The sequence below is a fragment of the Haliotis rufescens genome, unplaced genomic scaffold, assembly GCF_023055435.1.
Source record: "Haliotis rufescens isolate VD_foot unplaced genomic scaffold, xgHalRufe1.0.p SCAF_7, whole genome shotgun sequence".
Classification (NCBI taxonomy): domain Eukaryota; kingdom Metazoa; phylum Mollusca; class Gastropoda; order Lepetellida; family Haliotidae; genus Haliotis; species Haliotis rufescens.
This window is the reverse complement of record NW_025964361.1, coordinates 2,017,320-2,039,687: the sequence shown is the minus strand read 5'-3', so window position 1 is coordinate 2,039,687 and position 22,368 is coordinate 2,017,320. Positions and strand designations below refer to the sequence as shown.

General features: G+C 39.7%; 1 protein-coding gene across 1 annotated transcript in view; it reads left to right on the top strand.

Annotated features, from left to right (window-relative positions):
- Positions 1-22,368, top strand: part of LOC124139625 (urea-proton symporter DUR3-like) — a 58,604-nt gene that overhangs the window by 24,841 nt on the left and 11,395 nt on the right. The window contains exons 2-3 of the mRNA XM_046506853.2: positions 1,872-2,115; positions 13,465-13,581. Coding sequence (XP_046362809.1) covers positions 1,872-2,115; positions 13,465-13,581 — 361 coding nt within the window. The remainder of the gene's footprint in view (positions 1-1,871; positions 2,116-13,464; positions 13,582-22,368) is intronic.

Sequence of the window (22,368 nt, the reverse complement as noted above, 5' to 3'; positions counted from 1 at the left end):
TAACAAGACCGAACAGAAATATAATATTTATACTATGCAGCAGATTTTGGATTTTTTATATTTAGTGATTGTGACCAATTAGGTAACGGTAGTGTATGCAGTGGATGGTGAGGTGGTAGTAGTCTCTGTAGTAGTAGTAGTAGTAGTAGTAGTAGTACAGTAGTAGCTATGTCTCTGTAGTAGTAGTAGTAGTAGTAGTAGTAGTACAGTAGTAGCTATGTCTGTAGTAGTAGTAGTGGCAGTAGTAGTAGAAGAGGTTGTAATAGTAGTGGTGGCAGTGGTAATAAAAGATGTAGTAGTAGTTGTAATAATAGTAGTAGTAGTGGTGGTGGTGGTAGTAGTGGTAGTAGTAGTAATAGTAGTAGTGCTAGTTGTTATGGTGAGTGGAGTAGTGGTCGTTGTAGTAGCAGCAGCAGCTGTAATAGTAGTAGTAGTAGTAGTAGTGGTGGTGGTGGTAGAAGTAGTAGTAGTAATAGTAGTAGTAGTTGTAGTAGTAGTAGTAGTAGTAGTAGTAGTAGAAGACGTAGTGATGTAGAAGCAGTAGTAGTAGTTGTGGTGAGGGGAGTAGTAGTAGTAATAGTAGTAATAGTAGTAGTAGTAATAGTAGTAGTAGTAGTAGTAGTAGTAGTAGTAGCAGAGGTAGCGGTAGTAGTGGTTGTAGTAGTAGTGGTAGTGGTAGTAGTAGAAGTAGTAGAAGTTGTAATAGTAGTGGTGGCAGTGGTAGTAAAAGAAGTAGTAGTAGTTGTAAAAGTAGTAGCTATAGTTGGAGTAGTGCTGTTAGTGGTAGTAGTAGTAGTAGCAGCAGCAGCAGCAGCAGTAGTAGTAGTAGTAGTGGTAGTAGTGGTAGTAGTAGTAGTAGCAGTAGTAGTAGTAGTAGAAGAAGTAGTGATGTAGAAGCAGTAGTAGTAGTTGTGGTGAGGGGAGTAGTAGTAGTAATAGTAGTAGTAGTAGTAGTAGTAGTAGTAGCAGAGGTAGCGGTAGTAGTGGTTGTAGTAGTAGTGGTAGTGGTAGTAGTAGAAGTAGTAGAAGTTGTAATAGTAGTGGTGGCAGTGGTAGTAAAAGAAGTAGTAGTAGTTGTAAAAGTAGTAGCTATAGTTGGAGTAGTGCTGTTAGTGGTAGTAGTAGTAGTAGCAGCAGCAGCAGCAGCAGCAGTAGTAGTAGTAGTAGTAGTGGTAGTAGTGGTAGTAGTAGTAGTAGTAGCAGTAGTAGTAGTAGTAGTAGAAGAAGTAGTGATGTAGAAGCAGTAGTAGTAGTTGTGGTGAGGGGAGTAGTAGTAGTAATAGTAGTAGTAGTAGTAGTAGTAGTAGCAGAGGTAGCGGTAGTAGTGGTTGTAGTAGTAGTGGTAGTGGTAGTAGTAGAAGTAGTAGAAGTTGTAATAGTAGTGGTGGCTGTGGTAGTAAAAGAAGTAGTAGTAGTTGTAAAAGTAGTAGCTATAGTTGGAGTAGTGCTGTTAGTGGTAGTAGTAGTAGTAGTAGTAGTAGTAGTAGTAGCAGAGGTAGCGGTAGTAGTGGTTGTAGTAGTAGTGGTAGTGGTAGTAGTAGAAGTAGTAGAAGTTGTAATAGTAGTGGTGGCAGTGGTAGTAAAAGAAGTAGTAGTAGTTGTAAAAGTAGTAGCTATAGTTGGAGTAGTGCTGTTAGTGGTAGTAGTAGTAGTAGCAGCAGCAGGAGCAGCAGCAGCAGCAGCAGCAGCAGTAGTAGTAGTACAGTAGTAGTAGTAGTAGTAGAAGAAGGAGGAGAATGACACTATGGTACATGAAGTAAAAGGTTAAAGGTCATGGGCACATTGCAAATATGTTGACATAATCATGGCAACACCAAGATTTTACATCTTCATTATTTTCGTCAATGACAGTTATCTCCCTTGTGTTGCAGGGTGAAGGCTGTTCTGGAGAAGCATGACACGGCGCTTCTGATGCTCCTCGGCTTTGGCGGTTTTTCCATCATCCTCGCACTCATCCATAACGCAGTAAGGAAATACGTGTTTCACGATGAGCACAACCTCGACACAACGTTTGACGCCGGTGGCAACGTTTCCCTAAGCCTCACTGCCGTCACCGTCGCCTCTCAGCTTTTCTGGCCTGGGGATATTTTGCACAGCGCAACATTGGCCACAAAGGTAATTTGGTTATATCCAATTTAAGTACGTTTTCTCTTTGATTAAGAATGTTATACATTATGTGATTCACTATCTCATGGTGCAAGTTAGCTCTAATTTACATGGGTGCACGGGTGCCCGAGTCATCTAAGGTGTCGCAATTTGCTGTGCAGAGTTGCTTCCCTTGGGCACGCCAGAAACTTATAATCGTAGATTCGAATCCCGGTTCGCACCGATTATATTTTTGTTTTTAACGCCGCACTCAGCACTATTCCAGCTATATGACGGCGGTCTATAAATAATCGAGTCTGGACCAGAGAGAATCCAGTCATGGACATTATGAGCATCGATCTACACAATTTGGGATAAGACCAATGCATTAACCAAGTCAGCGAACCTGACCACCCGATCCCGTTAGTCGTCTCATCATGCGACAAGCATCGTCGCCTCTTACGGCAAGATTGGGTTGCTGGAGATCTGTTCTTACCGGGTTGATCATGTTTCTAGGTTGTCAGCACCATGCCTGTGCTCTTGGGTTTCACCGAAGTGGTAAACGTCTGAGACCTGCATCACTTCGGGCTTTCCTCCCACATTAAGCTGACACGCCGTGATATAACTGGAATACTGTTAAAAAGCGGCGTTAAACCAAACTCATTCACTCACTCTAGTTACTGTGTACATGTACCTATCACACAGATGGTGACCGAAGCATTTCATGCCACTCGGTGCATTGCCTTGTCTCTCTTTACAGTTTTCACATTTGTTTATGGGGTCTTAACGGTAAATTATAAACAAACACTCATTAGCATTTGGAATGTCTGTATTCATCGTCGTCTCCAGGCATCGCGATTTATCTTCATCCTTGTTGAAACAAAACAAAACCGACACATGTCGAAGTAAAAAAACGTGAGGCCAAACACATAAATTGTTCTTCACAATACACCCTACCTTTAGTTTTTCAATTACTAATCTGGTTCAGATTTCAGTTGAAATAGTGCGTAAGTATTGTTTTACGCCGCTTTTAGCAATATTCCAGCAATATCACGACGGGGGACACCAGAAACCAACACATATTGTACCCATGTCGGGAATCGAACCCGGGTCCTCACCGTGACGAGCGAACGTTTTAACCACTAGGCTACCCGACCGCCTCTTCAGTTCAAATAAAACTAACATAGTGATAGGTGAAGTGAGGATAATATTGTTAAAGGGATCATGGAGTTACGAAAAGCAACAAAATCGTTACCAAAAGCATAAGAGTGAGTGAGTGAGTATACCGCCGCTTTGAATAGTATACCGTTATATCACGGCGGGTGAGATTAATATGGGAGGGAAGCCCAATGATGAGGATCTCATAAGTTTACCATAATCATAATTGTAAGTGTGTGTGTATCAATGACTATCGAATAGTGATGATGTCATGTTCAGCATCGTGATATATATCGTTATGTCAATCACTGTAAAATCAAGACTCAGTTGTTATACGCCGCTGTCATACAGTTGGAATATTGTTTTGTGCATAGTTGAATAACAAGCTGACTGCAACAAATATATTTACGGTATGTCCTTGGGGTGAAGATGCGAAAATTCAATGATTATCTCTAGTGAAATGGTTACACTATGTGACCTGGATGTGTGTCATTGTTGTTCATGCTATCAGCCACTAGTATATGAGGCCCCGACTTAGTATTTAAACATACCACGGAGTTATATCCATAATCATGTCGTCACCCAACCAGAAACAGCATATTGCTCAAATTCCAGTTACGTTTTACATTATTCTAAAAAAAAAAGAATTACAGTAAACTACGGTTATAACGAACTCAAAGGGACTACTAATTTTAGTTCGTTATAACCGTAGTTCGTTATAAGCATATATACAGCATAACTACAGCATATAGTCGGGACCAAAAAGTAAGTTCGTTATATCCGTCAGTTCGTTATAAGCGTGTTCGTTATAACCGTAGTTTACTGTAGACTAACTTTTTGTTATCTAGTTTTATTACTTCATTCCTAGATTTTATTATTTCGATGCAATTTTGTCAGTTATACAGAAACATGCGGGTATTGATTGTTCCTGTGAAGTTTTAAATTCCTCTTATCATTCTTTGCTCATCTTCAAATTGTATTTAATGGCGTTCACGTTTAATGATCAATATTTCCAACAATCTTGTGTTAACTTTAAATTCACGATCCATTCACGACGAAATTGATTCAAACACCACCTGCGTGGCATTAAACAAGTTTGAAGTACAGGGAAACCTCGTTAACACGAACTCTTTTAATTCGATATATCGTTTAACACTGCGTGGTACCGTTTGGATCATTTTGATCACAATGGTACATTTTGGTACCGTTTGGGCCCAATGTTGTACTTGTCGTCAAAGGCGTTATGTTTCGCCGTGCATTTTCATGCCAGAAACCTATGTTCGCATCCAGGTTCGACCTGATTATGTTTCTAGTTTTGTCAGCGCCATACATGCTCGTACGTTTCACCAAGATTGTAAACGATGCGATGTCAACATACCTCAGATACGCAACTACCGATATCACGAGTTGTGTGAACTAACTTTGTATGTGACGTAGGGAGTCTGTCTGTGTGTCCCTCTCGCCGATGTGGACACGCGTACATAGCTGTGTAATGTCATGTTGAATGGTGTGTATTAAATGTTATAGGAGCCAGAAGGAGTTCAGAGTTATCAAGCGATACATCCCTTTCCATAAGCTAAAGAATTCACTGCTAAAAGTAGTTCATTGGACGATTCCGACTGTATAATCAGGATGTGTTTATGAATTACTATCAATCAGTGATGACACCAGGTGTTCGCGAAACTACTTTCCTCCTGTATCAGGAATACTGTGATGTAACTAAAATATTGTTTAAAGGGTCGTTAAACCCAAAATACTCACTGTTTCCAAATTAAGTTAACTACGGTTATAACGAACTCAAATGGGCCACTAATATTAGGTCGTTATAACCGGAGTTCGTTATAAGCATATATACAGCAGATATACAGCAATGGCCGGGACAAAAACAAAAAGTTCGTCATATCCGTCAGTTCGTTATAAACGTAGTTTAATGTATGACTTCTCTGTATATCATCGACGGGCGTTGTCACCAAAAGTTAACAAGATTTCACCCTATGTTGAACGCCTAAAGTACATTCGACCTCAATGTGGCAATTTAAAAATCAAATATTACATGCCTTAAAAATGACACCAGAAAAACACACCTAGACTCCGAAGGAAATCTACAGCGTGCACATCTCGTTAAATATACCACAAAACTGATCATTATTGAACTACTTCTATCGATTTCTGTAATTCTGTCGCAAATATGTCACTGATGCCTCACAATTTACATCCCCGCACCTCCAGGTAAAACCATAGTATTCTATTATAGACGCTAGCAGCTAATAAGGAAAGCGACTTTAGCTAATCATGCACTCTGCACACTGTCCGAGAAGCTTGGGAGAATTAAGCCCACTCAGTGTGGCAATTGAGGCCCAACCAGCCTCGCTTTCGTTCGACTAATCATGATTAATTGCGCCTGCCAATGAAACAGACCTAAAAGATTTCTCACATTCCTTAGCTATCACTTGAGGAAATGACCGCTCTAAGCTTCTACAAATACACAATTGTACAAGGTCCATGCGCCATAAATTGAATAAGCATGAGCATGTTCGAATCACAACGTTCACTGGTTCGGATCACGTTTTGCACGAGCATGCCGTGAAGGGGAATTCCTGATTTCTGTGACGTGTTATCGGCTTTTTTAGACACTTGTAGTAGTTTTCATTACATCGCTTTAGGTCGTATTGCCGAGTAACAGATTTGCCCGTTCTTCGGGAGCCACCTTTGTTCAACTCGATATCTTGATAAAAGTATACCTTTCATAAATCGAACACATGGCAATATTTCTCAAAATGAGATGTGCCATAGCTTTGCCTTCAGTCCTGACTCTGTACCATTAGTGGAATGGTTATTATCCAATGCGTGAAGACATTTAGAGACCAGAAGGATTGATACAAGTCAGAAATATGGCTTTTATTTTAGACTACCTGGAACTAACTCCCTTTTCACTCAAATCCCGGAGATTTTAACTTGTAGAAAGTCCCTTTTAAGTTAGTTAATAGCGTTTTTCGCCGCTTTTGGCAATGTTCCAATCATATTACGGAACATGAGTTTCAATCAACCAAAGATTTAAAATTGTGTACTTCATGTTTTTTTACCAAACTTTGGCGATATGTTTTCCTACAAGTTCAGGGTACGATGCGTATTTCGATCATTTCCCTTGATTTATGTAATGTTGGCATATTCTTCATGGCAGATATAAATATATTTTGCATTTGCAATCCATTAAGGGTAATCATGAATTGCTATTCCACAAACACAAATTGCAAGAACTGTCGGATTATCGTCCAATACGACGATGATCCACAATGTTCATCACGAACTCTCATAATCATTCGTACAACAATCGTATCAGACATCGTCTAAAACAAATATATACTTTGGTAATTATTGTCATTCCAATATTGTTCACCCACCCGTACATTTTGATAACGCCATCCATTAAATTTAGAATGTTTAAAATCGATTCGATTCTTGGCATTATAAAAATAATTCATCATTTTATCCTTAAACCTAACGTTTTTTGTATGATCACATCCTCATCTTCTTCATCAACTCTTCTGGTGACAACTTAAACAGAGGACCAAACCGATGACATCAACGCAACCAAAGGTATTCTGACACCAGTAAAGTTTCCCCCAGCCCGACACAGCCATTCTTACAAAATAATTGACCCACAACATCTTCATCAGCACAATCTGGATGTTATCAAATGCATTAACCCGTATGACCCTCATCACGATGTTCCATATCGCGCCTAATCTGGTTGCCCCCAATTGCACCCAATGTACCTGAACATTAGGTCCTCACATTGTGCAATCTCGGCACGTCTTGCCAAGCCGGCTGCGCCATTGAGGGAGCAAATTTCGGATAATTCCTGGTTATCTTCACCTTTATCTCGACGCAGCTTTTTGTCGTAACCACAGGTGCCGTTTCCCTCTGTAATTGTCATGATGCGCCGTGTTCTGTTATTGCCAAGATTCATATTGCGGATTACAGGAACGTGGGGCGGTAAGGGAATTGCTGACAATCCTCGGATGATATTCACATCAGAAATGCTTGCTAATTGTCTGATATAAATTCATAGTGACTTTACGAACTGAATAAGGATAGTTTACTGCCAGTGAAAACACACCAAAAATTAATACAATTTCTTTTCGTGTTTTGCGTCCGTTTTGGGTTTAGGGTTTAGGTATTTCATGAATATTACGATATTAATAGTGAGAATAAAGAGTTATAGACTAAGATTGATTGTAATGAAGAACTACAAATTATAAGGAGAGAGAATATTTATAAGTTGAAAAATTCATCACCATTTGAATCATCCTTTTCATCAAACGATTTTAGTTATTATGCGTTGTCACCATGGCCTGACGAAGATCAATGTATCAATCAAACTGCGAAGTATTTAATACTATTGCCCATCTTAAATATAAAAACGTCAATACAAAAGTATGACCAGTCTCGATTTTTGAACGAAACAGATTCCATTGGCCGTAAAAGGGAAATTAGCGGTAAAAATGAACGGATTACTGAGGTGAGGTGAAAAGGGGTTTAACGTCGCGTCCAAGATTATTGCACTTATATAGCGACGTGCATGCACGTGTATGTGTGTGTGGCTGGTTGTACTAGTCCGGACTGATGCCGATTTATAGTGCTCGCACTCTGAGATACCATGCCGAGCGCCAGACATGGTAACAACAAGTACCGTCTTTTAAAGTCTTTTGGTATGACGCGATCGGGGATCGAACCCCAGACCTTCCGCTCTCCGGGCGGACGCTCTACCACTAGACCACGGAGGCGGTCTAATGGATCACTGAACATCAGTGATGAAACAAGGTGTTCACGAAAAGGGAACACAGAACACATTTGTTAGATGATATATAGGTAATTAAAATGATGCTTCTCATCTAAGGACGTCGTTAACATGAACAGATTTTACATACTACTTTGATTGTAAATTAACATGTGTTAATGTCGGAGATTTGACAAGCGAGCTTATCAAACATGGACATGTTGACTTTGTATAATAACTGTACTCTAATTAGCCATTCCATTGTCGTTGTTCCAAAACGAGTTCAGCATACATGCACAGCACAGCCCTCAAGATACGTACAGCAAATTTGAGATGTGTGTGTTCTTGGATATGCCTCTAGATGAAATAGTACTTTATTAACATCGTCGTATGTATGGGCAAAGCATGATTTGGCAATTTTCTATTGATGCGTGTCTTAATAATTATTATTGGTATGTACAGATTAAAATGAAAAATGAAGCTATGGGGGTTGGGGGGATCCTGGTACAGTCAGGCTGGTTCGGCTCATCATCAGCTCAGGGCCCTTGCCCCCTCTACACGCAGCCCAGACAGCGAATGGGACTTCTCCCAGGAAGCGCTGCCTAGTCGAATTCACCCTGAACCTTTCGGAGAATGTGAAGACTCCCCAACACTGCAGCCTTCTGCATTACCCAGATTGTCAGAAGGGCTGTGTTCCTGGTAGCAAACCTGGAAACTCTCCCCAATGTCAGTCATCAGATTGGGAGGTACCAAACCTAAGGCACCGCGAACAATGGGGAGTCGGACGACTTTGTATTTTGGATGTAAGAGTGACATTTCGAAAGCGACAGAAAATTCAGTGATATTAATTATTTCATTGGATTTATCAAAAAGGACAAGATCAGGTTTGCTGGCCTGGATACGTCTGAGGCTGTATACGGGCCTATTCCAAAGAATTTTGTATTTATCATTTTCCATGACGCCCTCGACATATTCTGGGTCGTACCTTGGATGGACCTCTGTGTCAAAACCATAAGCATGGCGAAGACGGTAATAAAATGATCGAGCCACTCCATCATGTCGCTTAAGACACTGTGTTTGTGCCAAAGCTGAGCATCCACTGACAATGTGTTGGACAGCTCATTAAATTCATTGCATAATCTACATTTCATATATATACACTTTGATGCAAAATCACACATTGACGGTTTCGAGTGGGAAGTGACTGGTCCTGAGCAGCAAACAGAAAGCCTTCTGTTTCACTTTTCAGGCCAGCCGACCTCATCCAAGCGAAGGACTCTGTAGGGTTTGTTTACCTTCTCAACACACTACACATGAACTCGATGCAGTCGTTCAGATAGCCCCTCCTTGAAAAACTGATCCTGGGCCAATTTGATATGGCACCTCGCTTGGTTGACACTCATTTCTCTACCGTCCTGCAGTACAGAGCCATCAGCAAAATGAAAACTGACATTGAGATTATGTCCCACATCCTTTGCTCGTTTACGAAAACTGTGGAATGCCTTGTTTTCATCATGAGTTTTGACATGCTTCACAAGAGGATCATCAGACAAATAAATGTGTGTAAAAGTGCACAAAACAATTACATCATGAAGAGCCCCAATGTTAATCAAACCCCGCCCTCCCATTTATATTATTATTATCATTATTATTATTAAGATTATTAATTAATGAGACCACTTGTAAAGCGCTTTAACTCCACGCCTCCTGGACATACCCTAAGCTCATACAAATAGACTGTCAATAAATATCAATATTGCTGAAATAGATGGGTCATTAGTTGGAATTTAAAGGCGGTTAATGGAGGGGCGCATCTTGGGTGTATGGGGAGAGAATGCCACAGTCCTGCAGGAGAATGCTGTAAAGACCTGTCACCAATGGTCTTTAACTTGTTGGGAGGTACAGCAAGGAGGAACTTGTCAGCTGAACGAAAACTTCTCAAAGGGTGCAATCTCATTAAAATCAGACCTTAGTTCTCGCTACCGCTAAACAAAGATGTGAGGACATCCAATTAGGGGGCACGTCAGAATGACCTTTCTTCCGACCAATCAGAGCGTCGCTTTCCAGATCATGAAAGTGACAGTCGGAATGTGATTTCTCATCATGCACTCTCGAAAACTTTAACACGGGGTATTCCGAACGATAGTTACGGGTTTAACGACTGAATCCATACAATCTAGACCATATATTAGCCATTCCAGAATGTTCTTTTGTTCAGGTTTCAAATTTTTAATCGAGAATTTGTCAAAAAATGTTTCGAAGCGTAGTCGCCAATTTGAAATGAGTGCCCTAAAGCACGAGAAGTCGGCCCTCTGATTGGCTAATGTCGACTTCTTGTCAGTCCTTCCATTGGTCGGTCAAAATTCGCGCAAGGTAGGTCTGACATGACCCGTAATGGGATGTCCTCAGATCTTTGTTTAGCGATAGCGAGAACTAAGATCTGATTTTAATGAGATTGCAAAGGGTGATGATACCCAGTACTAAGAGTTTGTACATATGGTGGGGAGCACTGACTGGTACGCAAGAGACAAGATTTTGAACTGTATTCTCCCCCGGAATCGTAACCAGTGATGCGGGTGTTAATTACCATTGCTTAGATGCATGGTTCCATATCCACCACTAACAGCGTCAGGCTGGAACTGTAAATTTGGTCAAGAGAGCAAAAACGCCTTTAACATGATTTCGTTATTTAATGACACGTCATTAAATGATTGAACTGTAACAAATGAAATCACACAGATGAAATAGTTCCAACGTTTTATAGCTTACTAATTGTATCAAGGCGGCGTTTAAAAATTGAATTCACAACTAATGTTGACTTTGATCTTGATTTCAATATCTCATTGCAAAAATGTCCACACAAAAACACAACCAAGCCTGACGCCGTTGCTGTTTCTACAAACAGCCTTTCGTCTTAAAGTGCCGTGTCAGAGCGCGTATCGCTCTTCATGTTTATTTGTAATTCACACTGAAAGCATGAGTGGCACAGAAGCGTGGACAGTGTGGAACGTGAGTGTGCGTCACAGATCGCTGATAATTGTCTGTTAAATGAGAGCGTAATTAACGCCAGACAGTAGTGTGAACCTCCAGATTGACAGACGGGATCGATGAAGAATGTTCCCCCCATAATCAGTTGAGTCGCGTATCGCTCGACCACTCAAAATGCCAACTTATCAACGTCTTCATTGTGTCCGTGTCGCTTGCCACAACGCCACGCCGTGATGCTGTCACTGACATTGTAGCCTCTTCGCCGTATCAGACAGTCGGGACAATCACGAGAATCGCACATGACGGCGCGCTTGATGATTTTGTGAATTACGAATTTATTACCTCTATTTACAATTAATTTGCTGGTATTTTCGGTGTCTGATTGGAAGACAGGCTGGTATTTGTATGAATGACTTATTACCTTAGTGAAGATGTAACATAATAGAAGGCAAATACAAAAAATAGACCAGAATAAAGTGTCGATTTAGGGTTAAGTATTCTGAAAAAACTGTTGAACTCTTTTTTTTGGTTTCCAACACGAAGCAACTCCTTGTCTTTTAATTAAATGGAGATATTGAAGATTATTCCATCGTAGCCTTCGGCGTTATGACTACTGTTATAAAGTAGGGATGTTCAAATGTAAGTCAATGAAGGAAGAGGTGGGTTTATGGGTTAAATGTCTGGCACACTGACCAGTATTTGTATTATATCAACTCCATTTCAGAGCAATTAATCTGTTTGGGTGCGCATGCAATAGTTAAGAAGATGGTACATGCCAATTTTTCCAATCGACAGTACTAAATGCCGGTTTATATAAAAAGCGAATGACTATTTACAAAATCATTTATATTAGGCATGTGTCTGTCTTATCATGGTAGATCCTGGAAATCGGTTTGGTTTAACTTGAATTTAGAGAAATGACATTACATAATGTCGGATGGCAAAAGCTTCCCTGATGACTTTATTTCGCTTACCGTATTTAACCATTGAGTTGGGGAGTCGACAACGTTGTGATAACTTCTACCCCATCCATTTCATCTTTGAATAATTTAAAACGTGATGACACAAGGTGTTCGCGAAAAGGGTAAGCATGTCCTTCTCTACCGAATGCACACAAGTTTCATTGAAAAGTAAGCGACAGCGAGTAAGGAGATGTGAAAACTCCGTGTAAAGGTCATAAAATGGGATAACATCTCACAATTTAGTTGACAATTGAAAGCGACAAAGTCGATTATACGATTCCGACAACAACACAAGCATGCGTTAATGAACCACTAACAAATAGTGATGCTACCAGGCGTTCGCGAAACCGTTTGCGTATCCTGCCCCACCGTCGGCATCCGTCACAAACACATGCAAAGGCAAATCAATTGTTCACCTGAAAAACACGGGGAGTTATAGTGAAGGGGAGTTATAGTGAAGGAGGTATGAACAAATGCTGCCACTTGTTAACATAATGAGAGACTAGTAACATAGTTTCGCCCCATATCTCAAGCTCAAGGTCTTTCATGCAATCAGGCAGTCCGCCTAAGAGGAAAGACATGATAACATCATCATCATCCGACCAAAGGTCAACAAAGGAATTCACATCTGTGATATTAAAGATATTTTCGAACATTTCATTTCTTTCTTGCATATTAATAGTACATGACAGAAAGATGTGTTTGACTATGTCACTGGCAACAGTTCCGCAATGACTTTCTCGCGATTCTATCTTAGAGCATCCTATTTTGACGATATTAGACAGAACATAAAACTTTGAAGGAAATCATAAAGAAAGTTGCCAAATCCTGTATTGACCTTCTGATCTGATACCAGTATATCTTAACAGGTCCTGTCTGTCGCACATTTGTTTCAAAAGCCTAACAGAGTCTACATTTCTTATCTTTTCATGCACAAGACTAGTCCATTTACATTTAAGTGGTACATTACAATTAGCTATATAATCATTCAAGACATGGAAAAGATCGTATTTATGTACATACGCAGCATGTTAAAACAGGGAGATTTATAACATCTTTTATCAAAATATGGTTGACATTTGTATTGCCCAAGTCTGCCAATAAATAGTTGTTTGAAATAGAAGTCACAGCTAGATCGACACAGTTTACCAAATAAGAGCAGAGCTTGTTTATCAATGTATGCCTGAATGGTAATAAGATCTAGACTATCCAATACAACTTCGCTTGGTGTAAGTCTTGGTAGATCCTGTACTTTTTTACTGAAGTAGCGCTGTGGTATTTCCAGCAGTTCATACTCTCTACAAGAATTGGTAAGATAATTTTAAAAATGCAAAGAAATGGGTATGAGTACACGCTGGAAGTGAGGTGAATTGTGTTGTTAATATATACACTGGGGTCTGTAGAGGGACTAACCCTGGGAGTGTATCACACATATTTAATTATGCTTTGCAGATACACAGAATAAATTATCTCTCGTTGTTTCTCTTCCAGAATGGCATCGCGGGACCTTTCTGGTATGCTGTTGGCATCATGGCGAATATCTTCGTGTTCCCTATGCTGTCTGTACAGTTCAAAACACGGGCACCGGGAGCCAAGACATACTTGCAGGTGATGATTTATACTTATAGCGTTATATATCTCACTTATAGTGCTATATCTCTCACTTATAGTGTTATATCTTACACTTGCTGTGTTAAAGCTCACACATACTATGCTAAATCTTACTTTGAGTGATATATCCCACACGCATAGTGTTATATCTCACACTTATAGTAGCATACTAAATCTCACACACAGTGCTATATCTCATACCTACAGCGTCATATCTCATACTAACTGTACTATCTCACACTTATAATAGCATACTAAATCTCACACACAGTGCTATATCTCATACCTATACCGCCATATCTCACACTAACTGTACTATCTCACACTTATAGTAGCATACTAAATCTCACACACAGTGCTATATCTCATACCTACAGCGTCATATCTCATACTAACTGTACTATCTCACACTTATAATAGCATACTAAATCTCACACACAGTGCTATATCTCATACCTACAGCGTCATATCTCATACTAACTGTACTATCTCACACTTATAGTAGCATACTAAATCTCACACACAGTGCTATATCTCATACCTACAGCGTCATATCTCATACTAACTGTACTATCTCACACTTATAGTAGCATACTAAATCTCACACACAGTGCTATATCTCATACCTACAGCGTCATATCTCATACTAACTGTACTATCTCACACTTATAGTAGCATACTAAATCTCACACACAGTGCTATATCTCATACCTACAGCGTCATATCTCATACTAACTGTACTATCTCACACTTATAATAGCATACTAAATCTCACACACAGTGCTATATCTCATACCTATACCGCCATATCTCACACTAACTGTACTATCTCACACTTATAATAGCATACTAAATCTCACACACAATGCTATATCTCATACCTACAGCGTCATATCTCATACTAACTGTACTATCTCACACTTATAATAGCATACTAAATCTCACACACAGTGCTATATCTCATACCTATACCGCCATATCTCACACTAACTGTACTATCTCACACTTATAATAGCATACTAAATCTCACACACAGTGCTATATCTCATACCTACAGCGTCATATCTCATACTAACTGTACTATCTCACACTTATAATAGCATACTAAATCTCACACACAGTGCTATATCTCATACCTACAGCGTCATATGTCACACTAACTGTACTATCTCACACTTATAATAGCATACTAAATCTCACACAGTGCTATATCTCATACCTATACCGTCATATCTCATACTAACTGTACTATCTCACACTTATAATAGCATACTAAATCTCACACAGTGCTATATCTCATACTTATACCGTCATATCTCATACTAACTGTACTATCTCACACTTATAATAGCATACTTAATCTCACACACAGTGCTATATCTCATATCTACAGCGTCATATCTCACACTAACTGTACTATCTCACACTTATAATAGCATACTAAATCTCACACAGTGTTATATTTCATACCTATACCGTCATATCTCACACTAACTGCACACTTATAATAGCATACTAAATCACACACAGTGTTATATTTCATACCTGAAGCGTCATATCTCACACTAATTGTACACTTATAATAGCATACTAAATCACACACAGTGTTATATTTTATACCTGAAGCGTCATATCTCACAATAACTGTACACTTATAATAGCATACCAAAGCACATACAGTGTTATATCTCATACATATAGCGTCATATCTCACACTAACTCTACACTTATTACAGTATATTTAATCCCACATAGTGTTATATCTCATACTTACTGTAATCTCTCACACTTATAGCAGCTTACTAAATCTCACACACAGTGTTATATCCCATACCAATAGTGCTTTATCTCATGCTTAATGTACTATCTCACACTTATAGCAGCATACTAAATCTCGCACACAGTGCTATATCTCATACCAATAGTGCTATATATCATACTTAATATACTATCTCACACTTATAACCGCATACTAAATCTCACACACAGTGCTATATCTCATACCTACAGCGTTATATATCATACTTAATGTACTATCTCACACTTGTCGCAGCATACTAAATCTCACACACAGTGCTATATCTCATACCTATACCGCCATATCTCACACTAACTGTACTATCTCACACTTGTCGCAGCATACTAAATCTCACACACAGTGCTATATCTCATACCTACAGCGTCATATCTCACACTAACCCAACTATCTGCTCACAGACTGCATTTTACCTCACAATTATACTGTTACTCACGCATAACACAAATTAATATTGATTTCATATTGATATATCACATACCTATATACTCTATCTCCCTCTTACTGTACCATATCTCATACCTATATACTCTATCTCACTCTAACTGTACCATATCTCATACCTATATACTATATCTCACACTAACTGTACCATATCACATACCTATAAACACTATCTCACTCTAACTGTACCTTATCTCATACCTATATACTATATCTCACTCTAACTGTACCATATCACAGACCTATATACACTATCTCACTCTAACTGTACCATATCTCATACCTATATACTATATCTCACTCTAACTGTACATCTCTTATACCTATATACTATATCTCACTCTAACTGTACCATATCTCATACCTATATACTATATCTCACTCTAACTGTACCAGATCACAGACCTATATACACTATCTCACTCTAACTGTACCATATCTCATACCTATATACTATATCTCACTCTAACTGTACATCTCTTATACCTATATACTATATCTCACTCTAACTGTACCATATCTCATACCTATATACTCTATCTCACTCTAACTGTACAATATCTCAACCTCACTATACTATGTCTCCCGCTTCTATATTTCCTGTATATCCTAGACTTACTTTCTGTTTATTACTACTGTGTCTTCTACTCTTCACCACATATCTGTACCGAGTGTACCCTAAGTCCCTCTTACATCGTCCACTGAGTGGATGTTCCAGGCTATTGTATACCCGACCTCCCTCGAGACAATACCGCCTGAGATACCTATACATGAACTAAGAGGAGATGTAGATCGATGAAGCTGTGTCATCAGTCAGTATAACTTGAATCTGCAGTCGAGAATACAGCTGTGTCCTTCAGTTGACATTAAAACACTTAAGTAAGTTAAACATCGGAATGCATCGCCAAATTTGAATATCTCTATATAACGAAAAAATATATATATTTTTTGTACACAAAAAATTCTATCTCTATTAAAAGATAGCACATCACGCTGTTCCGATGTGTCGTTGAGTAGTATTTGCGGATTATACGAGGTTTTAACTTAAACAGCTGGATCCATACGAATGTAATTACAAGAAGGTGAGCTTACCGAGGGTAATGAAGACTTTGATCGAGGGTCAATACTTTCGTGACAAGAGTATTGGAGTATACAACAGCGAGACACGGATCAACTGCCGTTCATCGGGGTATTGTAAACTGAACATAACACAGTACAAAACACTCCATCTGCACCGGGACAATTAATCGATTCCACCTTTTCATAATTGAGTGACACAGAAAGCTGTTTTCTTAAAGGACAACCCGGTGCTTGGGTTACTCTAAAGGTTGCAGGGCGGTCGGGTAGCCTAGTGGTTAAAGCGTTTGCTCGTCACGCCGAAGATCCGGGTTCGATTCCCGACATGGGTACAATGTGTGAAGCCTATTTCTGGTGTCCCTCGCCGTGATATTGCTGGAATATTGCTTAAAGCGGCGTAAAACCACACTCACTCACTCACTCACTCTAAAGGTTGCCCTGAGACATTGTTTGCCCTTTGACCTTTTTCACAGTATATTTGGTGATATGACGAAATATCATATCTCGAAGGTAATATGTCATTGTCAAACGTTGTTGTTGCGCAGAGAAAACCAAGAACCAGACTAAATGAGAAGGTTAAAAGAGAAGGCTTTTGTTGCGAAATATAATTTTTCAATGGGATCGTCATTGCATGCCGAAACCCATACGTTTGTCACTCACTATATGCATGTTATTCACAACCTATTCTTAAATACCCCCAAAACAAAGGCCACAGAAACATATACCCGTAAATTCTGATCTTGAATCAAGCCTGCTATCTATCTTGTATGTTTTCGACTCCTAGCATAGGTACAAAGTATGAAGCCATTTTTAGTGTCCCCAATATATTGTGAAATCTGGCGAACATCCTACTAATAAAGGGACAGTAAGCTAGCCACTGATTAAGCGACCATTCGCCACTCCGATGGGCCGTGATCGATTTCTCAAATATGTGAAGGCCATTTCTGGTGTCCCACGCCTCTGATATTGCTGGAATATTGCTAAAGACGTCACAGATCCAAAACTCACTCACTCACTCAATCCGTATTCAAGCAGTCAGCAGTAGCCTGGGCAATTCAAATGATTTAATTCCCGAATGAGCCAAGAACACTGCATTAAACAGCATCGCACCATACCTCTGAACCTGGAAAAGGCAAGGACATTTCAAAGCTTAAATATTCCATTGGTCAGACAACGAGAAGTACTGATGAATTTCTTGCACCTAATGTATTTCACATGTCAATCGCCCACTTGATGAGATCAAAGACGAACTTTAGCAATCTTCCGATGATGACTTCTTCTACCCCATTGTGAACAAGGCGTCAGGAGGCAGCCCTGACATGTGCCATTATGATGGCGCTTTCACTACCCCTCAACTGACCGGGCAGGTCAGTGGGTCCGGTTTGTGACGCACCGGTTCCTTCTCTTCCATCTATGCCCACCAACATATTGATATCATCGTTAATATTCTTTTTTATCACCTAATTTCTAACGCATCATGTTTTGTGTTAATCATTTCTGGTTTATGTTTTTTTTGTATTTGGATCCGAGGTGGATCAGTCTTGCGTAAGAGTCATCCGTCATCAGGTTATTGCAGAGTTTTGTTTTTCGTGGAGTGGACGGTAGATTTGATTGTATAATGAATTTGTGCGTGCGTGCGTGCGTGCGTGCGTGCGTGCGTGCGTGTATCCGATTGGTTGAAAAACGCTGTTAAATGGCATTGGGTTTCGGAAATCTGAATGACTTTTCATAGCGTTTTGGATACTTTTCTTGATCAACATCTTTTTTCTCAATCCCTAATGTTAGTTCACGTGCAGAGAGCGCGCAACGGGGAAAATTACTCAGTAACATTTATATATAAAAAACAATGTGTTTATCTCTTAAATGTACAGAGGAACTGAATGCAGTAAAGATTATAGCATAACGTATATGCAATGGAATGAGATAAAATCGTATCTTTTCTACACATAATTGAGCTCATGGCATAGCTGTGAAATATATGATTCCTCGACCACAGAGATGTGTTGTACAGGGATGCATATCCATTCACACTGTACAGTACCGGGCAAAACATACTATCAATCTTTGAACTAAATGCATGCAGACAACCTGCCACTCCTCATGAAGCAAACGGCTGATGAAAAAACAGTATTTCATTTCGGTGGTCAAACTCGTTGACTCGGATGATGCATGTCTTCGTATCCCAATTGCGGACATCGAGGCGCATGATGCCACTCACTGGATTGTGTAGTCCTGACTCGATTATTTACACACCGCCGTCATACAGCTGGAATATTGCAGCGTCCAGGAAGCCACATAAGCTAAAGGATCGAATGGCACACAGTCGACTATGGACACTGCAGTGTTAGCTGAATGTATGAAGCTAAGTAACCTTTCAAATGGCACTCGACATTATAAAGACCATACTCATCATCCACTTTAAGTCTGGTAGTGGCCGAGGAAACTCAACAGGCAGTGACATTTCATGTGCTGTATTATGTTGAGATGACACAATTTCCCCAAGGTGTGATATGCTTCCTAAAACATCCTTATATGCAAAAAGTAACCGAGAAGTGTTTTACGAAAATTGCTTCTTTGACCTCTGTCTTTAAGCTTAGTAATTACTTAAAGATAGAAAAAATATAAAGCGTAAGAATTTACCTACGGGAACCCTTTGTCACAAAGCACTACTTTACAAAGTTGAGATCCTTGAAGATCCGGGGAGGGGCAGGTCTTCAGCAACCTTGACGTAAAAGGTGACCATGCTTGTCGTGAGATGCGACTAACGGGATCGGGTGGTCAGGCTCGCTGACTTGGTTGATGCATGTCATCGTATCCCAATTGCGTGGATCGATGCTCATGATGTCAATCACTGGATTGTCTCTGATCCAGACTAGATTATTTACAGACCGCAGTAATATATCTGGAATATTGATATGCGGCGTTACAAAGTTACCGGTTTCTTTGTTTATTACCAATCAAAAGATCTGATGTCACAAAGTGGAACAGGAAACACCTTTTGCCCGGGGAGAACAAGACCCAAATATGACCAGTGAGTGACTTTCACTAAGATGACCCCAAAGTCAAGAAAAAGATTATCTCGATCTTCATGAGTCATGACAATGCCAGTTGCATCTTAAACTGACGCAATGAATCAACACATCGATTACCGACTTGCCTGAAATAAACGGAGCTCAACATTTCAAATCATGAACCGGTGTTCACCCGTTCAGTAACCAGCCAAATGAAAATTATCCTCAAGCCAAGAAACATATATGCCAGATCCTAGTCAACACTAGATCACTCACAACCGCATCTCTTCTCAGATCATCATCTCATGCAGAAGAGACTGTGTACAAGAAGTCCTCTTACATCACCAGGAAGAACATCCGGGACATCAACTGAAACCCCAACCAAACCCCCCACCCCAAGGGACCAGCCAGCATAACTGTAAGAAACCCTATATTGCCGAGCCATCGGGTTTTGTAACCACACAGATCTGAGAACACAAATCAGCAATACTAAAAACTGGTTGAAGTCTGCTCCGTTGTTCAGTGGTTGTAAGCCCAAACTACTTCTTCCACAGGGACATGGCCGCAACAGCAGAAGAAACATCAAAGATATCACGGAAAGAAGGCTTGCTGAATCAATCCACATTCGCCGACGTACGATATCTATCAAGCGAGATGAAGAATACATCATGTCCTGCTTCTGTTGTAAACTCATACACCATTTATCTGCCTTCACCATTGGAATAAACACCGATTCCAGTGTAATTGTCGTGATTATCAAACGTTTACAAAAAAATAAAATATAGTCTCCGCGGTTCTGACACTGCTAGTTTCAATCTCGACATTGCAGTTGGTACTCGTGATGATCCGGAATAGAATTGGTCTTCTGCATATCATGCTTGTAGTAAGCGGCGACTAAAGGGATCGGGTGGCCAGGCTGGTTGACTTTGGTGATGCATGTCATCGTATTCCCATTGTGTAAATCGATGCTTATGGTGTTAAACACTGGATTGTCAGGTCCACAATTATTTACAGACCGTCTTCATATAGCTGGAATATGGATGAGTGCGGCATTAAACAAGAAACAAAAAGAAACATAATCGGGGCGAACCGGGATTCGAAACTACGATTATAGGTTACTGGCGTGCCCAAGTGACGCATCTCTGCTTAGCAAATTCGGCGCCTTAGACGACTTGGACAGCAGTGCCCTCTTGTCAATTAGAGTTACTGACTTTTGAGAAACTGAGACTTTTTCTGTGCCATTAGGGTTACTGATTGGTGTACCTATGCTTCAATCAATGTGTGAAATGACTAAAATTTTTACTTCGGTAATTTGCAAAACGCAAAAAATATTTCAATCATTTCAACAACAAAAATTCCGTCAGATTGACTGAAAGTTATTAAGAAGTTCAAAAAGGCTTAAAAACACCACAATAGACTAAGTTTGCCAAGGTTAGGAGCCAAAACATATTTTTTTCAATATACACAGACTTTCGTTGTTTTGTTAACCTATCATTTTCAGGCTCTGGGTGATGAAAAAGAGCAAAAAGATGTTGGAATTCGTTATCAAAATATAATAAATGGAAAAATAATTGTAAAGTTACTGAATTGTTTTGGCGTAATTTCAGTCATTATACACATTGACTGTAACTTTTACATATACACTGGAACTGCCAATTCGCTTAAGCATAGTCTCCCTTAAACTTCCCATTTGCACCTCCGCCATTGCCTTGTTTCCAATATTAACAAATCGAGTAACCCTACGTTTTTTATTGTTGTTTTTAAAGGTAATCATCGAGGACCCATTCCAAACGCTGCTTAATTCCAAAAACGAGGCTACGTTACCAACGTTTTTTGGGTTTTTTTCTACTGACATGTCTAACGTGGCAGTTGTAACACTGGTGTGCCGTGCAAAAAAGGGAATTCCATGTTCACATATATAGGTCACGTGTTACTTTAGATCGTCCAGGCTTTAGGTATAGCTCGGTGACATCCTTTAATCATGTCGATGTTTATCAATCGACCTCGAGTTAAAACCATCTCGACAGGTTATGATGAACGTTACAAAGAAACCAACTGACTGCCCGATAAAGTGTTTCAAGTCTACTTTTGCTAACTCGAATCTGTAAACGATCACCTGAGATAATTTCCTGTTTAACATATTAAACTAATTACAAGATCAAGATATAAAATCAGCACCAAACCATAGTCCCGTGTTTGCACCAGACCTTTGTGTATAGTCCCGTGTTTGTTCGGGTGAACATTTGCCTTGCCTTTGCGTGTGTTTGCAAACATCGTGGAACTCCTGGTATCATCACTATTTGATAGTGATTCACAAACAAATGCTTATCATATAATCTGGATCGTTAATGCAACATACCAGATGTAAGACTGAAAACCTGCGAGTTGACCAAAATGTGAGTTTGGGCCAATGAACCCGGAGGTTCTGGGTTTTTT